At 37.2% G+C, this 10,678-nt stretch overlaps 1 protein-coding gene across 3 annotated transcripts; it reads left to right on the top strand.

Moving 5' to 3' along the window:
* The first annotated feature begins 471 nt into the window (after positions 1-471).
* LOC18434411 (ARM repeat superfamily protein) lies at positions 472-7,371 on the top strand. Of its 3 annotated transcripts, none has more exons than XM_088870548.1 (2): positions 472-2,445; positions 7,012-7,371. In XM_088870548.1, exon 1 carries the CDS (start codon positions 700-702, stop codon positions 2,362-2,364), a length of 1,665 nt encoding a protein of 554 aa, XP_088726674.1. In that variant the 5' UTR covers positions 472-699; the 3' UTR covers positions 2,365-2,445; positions 7,012-7,371. The 3 variants fall into 3 exon arrangements, with proteins under 3 accessions (XP_088726674.1, XP_006844544.1, XP_020523101.1); XM_006844481.4 differs by lacking the exon at positions 7,012-7,371 and adding an exon at positions 3,656-4,061; XM_020667442.2 differs by lacking the exon at positions 7,012-7,371 and adding an exon at positions 3,366-4,061.
* The last annotated feature ends 3,307 nt before the right edge of the window (positions 7,372-10,678 follow it).

The following is a 10,678-nucleotide window of genomic DNA, read 5'->3' as shown; positions in this document are numbered from 1 at the left end:
CCCTATCTTGATAGACCTAGACCAGGCCTTTTGGGCCCAATTAGAACCGGGCTGGGCCTGGGCCAACCCTTTTGGGACTAGGCGACCCTAAAATATCTAGATCAACAAATTTTATGTCACCTGGTGGTGAGCATGATGGCAAACTATTAGTCATAAAATTAGAAACAACATTCCCGTAAAGGTGGAAGGACGACGAAGGTGCGTATTTTAGAAGGCAACCGAACTTATCATCCAAAGCTACATTTTAGGGGTAGTTTAGTCACTAATAGAGGAAATAATGATTATCCTCCTTTGACAAACTGGACTGACAAATCAGATGAGAAAGATGAAAATGAAGGTTCTTAATGAGTTTGTCAGATTAAGTAAGGGTATAGGAGGACAAGAAGACTTTATCTCTCTAAAGTCTAAACCTATTTCTCTCTCTCCAAAGAAGACTTCTCTCTCTAAACAGAGATCTCCTTGGACCTGAACGGAAGCCCACCTCTCTCTCTCTCTAACAGAGAACCCTCTTAACATAAGCCCAACTCTCTCTCTCTAAACAGAGGAACCCCTAAAGAAACCCCACCTCTCTCTCTCTAAACAGAGGTGCCCTGAGCAAGCTCAAGTCTCTCTCTCAACAAAGAAACCCACGAGACAAAACCTCCAAAACTCTCTCTTTATTATTGATGAAGGCCTGTGGAACCCTCTGAGAAAACAGCCATGAAAGTTGCAGACCAGGACGGGGGGAGCCTCCTCCAAATCTCTCGAAACCTTCTCCATTTTCTCTCTCTAGAAATATCTCAAGTTCAGAGCTTCAAAGGCAAGTGGGGGGTAGTCAAAACTAAGCTAGACCAGCTGCCCTCTCTCATCACTGATCTCTCTGAGTTCCCCAGCTTCTCTTCCAACCTTTTGTGTTCAGAGCTCCTCCAGTCCGTCTCTCAAACCCTTACCCTGGCCCTAGAACTCCTCAGGAAATGCAGTAGCCATGAACAAGCCATGGGCAAGCTTCATATGCAGAGTAACCTGGATTCTCTCTCGATGAAACTCGACCAACACATTCAGGATGGCGAGCTTTTGATAAAGAGTGGGATTCTCCAGGAAAACCCCACTCCCTCTCTGCAAGGAAAGAAGCTGACTTCAAGGAGAGAAGCCATTAGAGCGAATGCGAGGACCCTATTGACAAAATTACAGATTGGTAACCTCGAATCCAAGCATTCAGCCATGGATTCATTGATGGGTCTGTTGCAGGAGGATGATAAGAGCGTGATCATAGCTGTTACACAAGGTATGGTCCCTGTTCTGGTTCACTTGCTTGATTCTAGTGAGATGAGAGAGAAAGCAGTCTTCGCAATCTCCAGGGTTTCTTATGTAGAGAGTTGCAAGCATGTATTGATTGCAGAAGGGGTTCTTTCTCACCTGGTTAGGGTTTTGGAGTGTGGGTCTGGTTTTGCCAAAGAAAAGGCATGTGTAGCTCTTCAAGCTCTGAGCTTTAGCCCTGAGAATTCGAGAGTTATTGGCTCTGGTTCTGGCATATCTGCTTTAATGGAGATATGTGTTATTGGAACCCTAGCTGCTCAAGCTTCAGCAGCTGGAGTGCTCAAAAACTTGGCATCGGTTCAAGAAATCAGGCCTCACTTCATGGACGAAGGCTATATTCGAGTTCTAATTGGTCTTGCTAATTCTGGAACTCCCATGGCTATGGAGAATTCAGCTGAATGCCTGCTAAATTTGACCATGGATGACGATTGTTTCAGGCTTTTAATGACCAATTTAGGAGTCATAGAATGTTTAAAAAACTTATATGATTCAGCCCCAACTGATCGATCTCAAGAAATTGCAATTGGGTTGGTTAAAAACCTTGCTAGCTCTGCAAATGCTGCATCGATGTTGGTTTCATCAGGGTTTATTCCTCGAATTGTCAATGCTCTTAGTTTAGGGGAAACAGGGGTCCGAACAATGGCTGCCATGGCTGTTTCAGAGTTGGGTTCTTCAAATGAGTATGCGAAGTTAGTGGGAGAAGCAGGCTGCGTCCCTCCATTGATTCGAATGCTTGAAGGGAAAACTGTTTCAGAGAGAGAAACATCGGGAAGGGCTTTATCTTTGATCCTAACAGTTGAGGGAAATCGAAGGGCTTTTAGGAAGGAAGAGAAGGGAATATCCTTCACCATTCAGCTTCTTGACCCTTCAATTCACAATTTTCCAAGGAAAAATCCCATTTCGATATTGAGTTCTCTCTCTAACAATGCAAAGTCTAGGAAACAGATGGTGGCTCATGGTGCTTGTGCACATTTAGAGAGACTTTCAGATATGGAGGTTCCTGGTGCCAAGAAACTTCTCGAAAGCTTGAGTCGAGGAAAACTATGGAATATGCTAGCAAAACCATAGGAGCCGAGTTTTTTTGGCCTCAAATTTCCAGAGATCCCCATTGAAAGACAGGCCTGGAGGGGAAGCTCTTCTCTTTGCTCTGTATGTACAAGCTTGTATCTTCATTTATTTAGATTTTGGGAATAATCTTTCATTTCTTTTAATTTTCCTTTGTTACGCATAAAGATGGGTTCTGAGTCCTAGCCCTTGAAAGGAACTATTTTGTCTTTTGATCACTGGTGTATATAAATCTGCATAAACTCTACTGTATCCAATCTTCTTTGTACAGTCTTCTTGTTTTATCTAGCTTGTCACCATCATTCTTTTAGTACTTTGTTATTTTTCCTAAACCTGCTTGAAGGAGGATGCAGTCTCTTTCTTGTAGTCTCTCCCTTTTGTGCAATCAGTTGTGAAATCTGAAACTTTGCGCTCCTGATTAACAAGTGATTGTACCATACTATCTTATGAAAGAAAACACACATATAATTGCATGTATGCATAAATACATCCCCACACACATATTCGTACATACAGTGTTTTAAAAACGGACTCCGGGTGCCCAGAGCAGGTCCACTACTCAAATCCCAAGTAGACTGTCAAGTCTTGCCAGAGTTGGGTGAGTTGGGGTGAAACAAAAAATCAAGGAGTCAGGAAAATTCAGGAAAAATTAGGGAAAAGGAAATGGAAAATTGTAAGAAGTTGAGAAAACTTATACAAGGTATGAACAACAATTAAAAGTTGATTCTATCTGCATACACTTGATGAAATTATATGAGGAAACTCTCAAATCAAGGAGTTTCCTTTATTTTTTATTTTGTTATGGAAACTGAACTTAAGATCGGATAGGTAGCACAAAATTGACTTAGGGAAGAAATTTAAGGGTGGATCAAGACACGCTTGCAATAATTTCGTAAGACATCAACTTCGGTGCAGGCTTAGTTTGAAAGCAAAATCTAGGGAGTCTAGATTTTTTATTATTCCTATTTAATCTGATGCTTTTAATCTATTACTGATGCAAACAGGAGGGCAAGGGTTGAATGTTGAGAGGGAACCTGGCTCAAAAGACTGAATAAAATGAAATGGGATTTGGCTTCCTCATCTCAAAGGAGTCAGAAAAGGGGAGTTGGCTTCCCCCCCCCATACACAAGACAAAAAAAAAAAAAAAACTGAAAATACACTGTACTTTGCAAGTTTTTGTGGACTTGCCCAGTCTATCAGTTACTTGCCGAGTTGCTACAATATTAGCCCAAGTTGTGAGAAACTTGGGTGAGTATTACTACACTATCTCTCTGACAAGTTTGAGGTGTTTCAGGGCTCGCAGGCTGCAAAGCCCTGGTAACTCGGGCGAGTCCGTGTTGGAGCTCATCAGGTTTCCAAACACTGCAGAATCTGAGCCAGACTCTTTTATTATAAGAAAAATGCATGGTTCTGTGAAAGTTTGAATAAAGAGACATTCCATGAAGATTCAGACATTGTTACATACTACATATATGATCATCATTTCAAAAGATATGCGCTTCGCCCACAAACTTGTAAAACTTCCAAGATTGAGTACATTCACAACCCCACCACCTATGTACCTCTCTCTCAAACATGCACAAAATGAAATTTTGACATCCTCTCGACAATACCCGTGTTGCTGTTGTTGATTTGTCCATATAAAGACACAATATGCCACTTTACATCTTACATGCAATATTGTCCTTGTTTTTTGCCTTTATACATCATGAGTTAAATGCATGTATTCATGCTCAGGGGCGGCATGTTGGTTATGCGATCCCTATACCTATCCACTGTAGATGAGGACGGTAAAGTAGAATGTGAGCACTGTGATATTGTTGGTGTCGAATAGCGTAGCCATGTTTTTTGCTTCTCTTGTGGAGTTCCCTCTTTTAAGTGTTAACGAAGTAAGAAGTTCACTAGGTTAAATTTCTCTGTTTTGAGTTTCAGTATCAGATGAATATTTTTAACTTTTAGTTAGTAATTTGGTATAAAGTGATTGTTTACTAAAAATTTTGGTATTGCATTTCATTGAGGGGAACATGATCTCTCAGAGTGATAGAGGAAGTGGTAAGAGACAGAAATGTAACATGGTCAATAAAGAAGCCAAGACTTCATAGAAAATTTTGAGTGTATTTTGTTCTCCTTGGTACTGTATTTTTGTTCACAGGAGCCAGTTTATAGTATTCTCTTTATTACCCTGTGTTTACTTTTTGTGTGTGTGTAAGGCATCGAAATGCAAATGCTTTATTGAGAGAGAGCCAATGGCATTTTTATACAGTGAATGGATGTTTATCTTGCAGAAATACGAAATCAGAGAAAATGAAGATTTTTATATTTTGACCAGACTACAACTCTAATTTGGCTTGCATCTTTGTGTGTGAATCAAGTGTGAGAAATTTCTATATTTTGATTGGACCTCATCTCTCTGTGTGTGCATCTTTGTGTGTGTTGTGTGTGTGGATCGAGCTTCAGAGAAATTTCTATATTTCGATGAGATCTCATCTGTGTGTATGTGTGCATGCGCGAATGTGCTCTGTTTCATGAACTCTTGCTTTATCATTCTTGTTTTGTCCTGCATTAGATCAGTTAAAATAACAAAATCGTATTTAGGGAAGTAATTGCATAGATACTCTTCGCTGCCTCCAGGTGGTGGCCTCCCTCTCTCTCTCTGTCACACACACACACATGCACGCTCACACGACACACTCACACACACACACAAGTGGCCAGGAACACACTCTCTCTGTCTATAAGCTTTTGTCTTTGTGCCCCAATTAGCCATTCTCCTTCTGCCTTAGAGTGCTTCTGTAATGCCTGTCAATTGCTTGGGGCCCTTGTTCAAAGTACTTAGACATGCTTGGAGAGAGAGAGAGAGAGAGAGAGAGCAGAAGTGTCCGTGTCTTGCGCTGCTTTGTCTGACCATAGTGTCCTTCTACCTCATCACTTCCTAATATTTACTTGTTCATGGCTTTATCCATGAGGGCCTTATCCCTTGGGGCTTGATGATGGCTCACTAGAGCCACACGCTTTCTTTCTTTTTTTTTCCGTCTTGTTCCCATCCCCTCGACAAATAGTGAGACTGATTTGAACCCCTTCCTGTTTGGAGTTTTGTTTATGAAGTCTTTCACAAATAGTGAGACTGATTTTAATTCCTTCCTGTTTGGAATTTTGTTTATGAAGTCTTTCACAAATAGTGAGACTGATTTGTATTCCTTCGTGTGGAATTTTGTTTATGAAGTTTTGTGTTGGAGTGGTTGTGGATAAGTGGATAATGCTTGATTAAGAGGGCTGAAGGCATCTTTGGAGACATAAGGGAACCCTGAAATGATGGAATCTCTCTCTCTCTGTAAAGATCTTACTCTCTCTAGGAATGACCGAAGACGTCCATTTCATTTGTATAAGTGTCCTTGTTATTAGATCTCTAATTTTATTATTGGCAAAACATTTTCTCCTTGAGAAAGAATCACATTCAGAAATTGTATAGTACAAGGTCATTCATTTTTCGTACAAGTAGGTCACAATTACTCTTGACTATTGGATGTGAAATCCAAAGTGTGTTGATAATATTTTAAAAATTTTATTTTGAATTTATGCCAAGTTAGCAATACATCCCGAATTACCCAATTTCACATGTAATAGTTTGTTATGAATATGACCTTCTCATACCAAAAGTAGATGGTCTTATTGTGTATATTTTATTAAATTATGACCAACTAGGTATTCCGAAAACATATAGCTGTTTGTTCATTAGATTATAGAGTATAAACAAATTAGGTATTCCACAAGTTAAAAAATATGCTGTATCTCTGCAGAGCCACTATATCCTTTTCGAGTGGCCATTGTTGCATACTGGTATTCCAGTTCCCTTTGTTGACAAATCAGTGGTCTGCTTCTTGATGTACCAAGATTAGTGCAATGGAACCCATGTTTAATTGTATCTTTGATCCTTGTTCCAATTAGGGGTGCAATGCGCCGGGCTGGAATGCAATTGAGGAGAAAACTAGATAGACAAAATTGGTTGCGGAGAGAGAGAAAAGTTTGAAAAAATGGGTTTTTAGAGAGGGAGAGAATGGGTTAGAGAGAGAGAGAGAGAGAGAGAGGGGGGGGCTGGATGCGGGCTGCGCCGGTTTTCATAAAAGCATATTCAGGCCAGGGCCCACAATCATAAAATTCAGGTTGGGGCAAAAGCTTTTCGGGCTTTACTGGGCCGGGACTGGGGCCAGGCCGAAAGCGTTTGGGGTTGGTGTCGGCCCTAGTTCCAGTATACAAACCGTTAAGACTCCAATGGTGTTCATGCTTAATGCAAGATGCCAGAAACTTTGGTCGATTTAACATATGACAATGTCCCCTTTCCTTTCCGGTTTTCTTTAAGGGACGACTCCAATGAGTCATATGTAAAAATTAAATGGATGGGGAGTGTCATTTTTCTAGACATAATGTGAGAAAACTTTCTTGGACTTCATTTGCGACGTAAATGGTCTCATTGTATGTTTCTGCTTTACATAAATTGGATTTCCACATTATTTATGGGGTGAATAATGTGAGATAAATCACAATGCGAGCCTTTGATTGTGCATTGATTATCGGGTGCTCAACAAGCATAAAGAACACCACTTTGATTGCTAACTTGTTTGACCTAGAAACTTTTTGAAATTTGATCTACAGTCGGCCTACTACAAGGTACGTATGGTGGAAGGAGACGAGCCAAAGACGACCTGTGTTGACAAGGAAGGTACGGGTTGATGGGGTTATGCTTTTTGGACTAACCAATGCCCCTGCGCACCTTTGTTCGTTAGCTCTTCCACTCATACTTAGATGACGTTTGTGGGCTTTACCGGTGGTTGCTCGAGTCCTACTCCGACGGTTACTTTTAAATTTGCATATACGAAGTGATGGATTTGTAGCTTGTCATCCAAATCTCTTGAGCAAAAATCTATGATCATGATGGTTTTGCAGTTTATCACTTAATGTACACTAAGCGGCAAATATGCTGAATATTATTTGTGGCTTACGAATAGCCCGTCTCATACTTTTGTGGCTTACTTTCGTTTACCAAAATTAAGAAAAATAAATAACTTAATCTTTGGCTATCTTAAATTGATATATAATACAAAATATTATTTTGTTAGCTGTTGGGCACATACCTTGTATTATATTAATTATATTGAACTCGTTTCGTTATTTTAGTTATTTTTAGTTATTTTGACTAAAAATATATAATTTTCAATATGGAAAAGTTTATATAGAGCCGAGGCTCTAAACAATCAAATTAGAGCCTACATCAAAAATTTCACTAGAAGAGATTGTTTTGAGGCCCAAATATCCTTAAATTCATCATCTCGACATCAAGATGCATGGACATGAAAAAACAATGGATTTCAAAATTTGAAAATAGTGTATTTTGTAATACATTTTTGGACCGTCAATTTGAAGGTGGGCTCTAATTTGATTGTTTAGAGCCTAGGCTCTATACAAACCGCACCTTTTTCAACAAATTACTTTGAATAGAGTAAAAACAACGTTTCAAAGAGATGAACTATGTGTAAGTTGCCTATAAGTTTATTTCGGACAATTTTATAAGGGGTGACGTTTGTGTAAGGCCGAGGCCCTAAACAATCTAAGTAAAGTGCACCTTCAAATAATATCGAGAAATGTGGTTTCAATGTTGTATACTTAATTGTTGTAGTTCTTTAGACTTTTCTGATTTCTTGTTTTTTTTCTTTTCTTATCTCACATTGTTTTTTTTTTCTATGGGTTGTTGATGACTCTTGTATGATGTACTGGTTAATGTTCATGCAATAGAATTGTTACTGGTTCTCAAAAAAAAAAAATGTGGTTTCAATATTGAAAATCTTTGTGATAGCCTTAAAATATATTTTCATTTTTAATTATAAAATTTAAAGCTTCAAAAATAGTGTAGATCGAGCAGATCTATAAAAAATTGAAAATTGTAAAAATTGACGGTCCAAAAATGCATTACAAGATGTACTATTTTCAAAACTTGAAATCCATTTTTTTCTCATGTCCATGCATTTTGAGGTCGAGATGATCAATCTGAGGATTTCTGAACATCAAAACAACCTCTTCTATAAATTTTTTTGATGTGCACCTTAATTTGATTGTTTAGAGCCTTGCACTTAAATAAACTTTTTCCTTTTATAAGAGACATTGTCCAACAACGAATAATTCAATATAAAGATTAATTTTATTAAGACATTAAATTAGGAATACACCCAAACAAGCCTGGATTTAATACGTCGATTAGTTTAATGCTACTTGGACTTCGACACTTGGAATTAGTGTCATTTTCCAAGAAAAATGTTCCATCACACAATGCTACATAAGTTGGTCTACGAATTCATTTTGGAGAGCAAAAGTTCTCCAGTGATAAACGACCCTATCTTATTTTATCACTAAGCAAAAGTCGAGGAGTAAATGGGTCACGTCAGGAAATCGGCTGAGGGCGTGGTGGTACCGTACCCACACCCAGTTCTTACCAGCTGACATCCTCAATTAACACTTTCAAAGTATAACTTTTTAATTAATTGAAACAACAAATAAGGGTCTATCTTCCCCATTAAATTACAAAAAAATAAAAAAGTCACATCGAGTCGGAGTCGACCTCACTTGATAGGTTTAGGTGAGATCCAAACCCGGATGTTTTAAAGTCATGTAGTCTTGGACCTGACCTACCAGCTCGGGTCGAGTATGAGTTGAGACAAAATATATCAAATATTACAGCTTCAAAAAAACAATTAAATATTATACTGTTATATAGAAAATATGCAACCTGTTTTCCCCATCGGAAGTGGGTGGGGTTTGTATAGAGCCTAGGCTCTAAACAATCAAATTAGAGGTTAGCTTCAAATAGCATCGAAAAATGTGGTTTTAATACTATAAATTTTTGTGATAGCCTTAAAATATATTTTCATATTTATTTATAAAGTTTGAAGCTTCAAAAATGGTGTAGATCGACATATTTATGAAAATTTGAAAATTGACGGTAAAAAACTACATTACGAAATACACTATTTCCAAAACTTGAAATCCATTTTTTTTTTCTCCTGTACATGCATTTTGATACCGAGATTGTCAATTTGAGGATATTTGGACATCAAAACAACCTCTCTTAGTGAAATTTTTGAGGCAGGCTCTAATTTGATTGTTTAGAGTCGGCTCTATATAAACTTTTTCCATAGGATATGGTGCATATTTCATTAATATATATAAGTTTTATACATATATCAGGTGGGGTATACCCACACTGACTCGATATCCTCTAGGATGTACTTAGACCAGATCAGATATAGGGAGAAAATAAACCGAAATAATAAAAAAAAAAGGTTGAAAATTGAGTGTGATCTTGTGAAAAGATCGTTCTTGAGGTAGATTTCTTTACAGATATTGAGAGAGGACATATTTTCTCAACAATTTTTTTTATTATTCCAATTTATTTTCTCCCTACATTAAAATCCAACCCGAGTTTGGTCTTGATCAAGTGGACCCCAATCTCTAGGTCCAATGCGGGGGCATAGATCTAGACCAAAGTTTGAGTTGACCTGTAAGATCCACCCCTAGTAAAAAAAGGCCCTAATGCAATGGGAGTTTTCTAAGAAAGGGGATCCAACAAAAAAAAAAGCCATGTTAATTTAGCTGGTAGTGGTGGAGTCCTTAAGAACAGAGAGGGTGGTTTCATTGCTGCTTTTGCAAATAACTTTGATTTTGCATCTAATAACCATTCCCTCTTGAAGAAGGAATTCAGTTGGTTCCTTTTTCAAAAAAGTAAATAATCCTATTATATACATTTATTTATGTTTTAAAAAATAATCCTATTATATATATTTATTTATTAAAAAATAAAAATAATCTTATATATACATTTCCTGTAAAAATATCCCTCATTTGTAACCTAAATCTAATCTCAGTTGGCCATAAAAGAAAGTTATGTTTACTTCCCCATAAAAATTTGTCTTATTATGTTACCTAAATTTCTTTTTTAATGATATTAAACCAAAGAGAAAATTTGGAATTTGGGTGATAAAATATTAAAAACTTTGAAAAATAATATTTTAATAAAATATTAAAAATTTGTCTTATAATTATGTTACTTAAAATTCTTTTTTACTTCTCCAAATCACAAATGAATTTCTACCTAAATCGGAATTCAAGTCAGATTAACTAGATACATTTTTTTTTAAAAAAACGGCATTGATGTTAAAAAAAGAATTATTTAAACATAAAAATCTAAAAAAAATAAACTTGAGCAATTTAAAAAATTACACAAATATAAATAAAATTAAAATTCAAAAATCAAAATATTTATGCTAGTCTT

The sequence above is a fragment of the Amborella trichopoda genome, chromosome 6, assembly GCF_054954075.1.
Source record: "Amborella trichopoda isolate Santa Cruz 75 chromosome 6, AtrichopodaSantaCruz75HAP2 v2.0, whole genome shotgun sequence".
Lineage (NCBI taxonomy): Eukaryota > Viridiplantae > Streptophyta > Magnoliopsida > Amborellales > Amborellaceae > Amborella > Amborella trichopoda.
The sequence above is the reverse complement of the archived record's forward strand: the minus strand, read 5'-3'. Positions and strand labels throughout refer to the sequence as shown.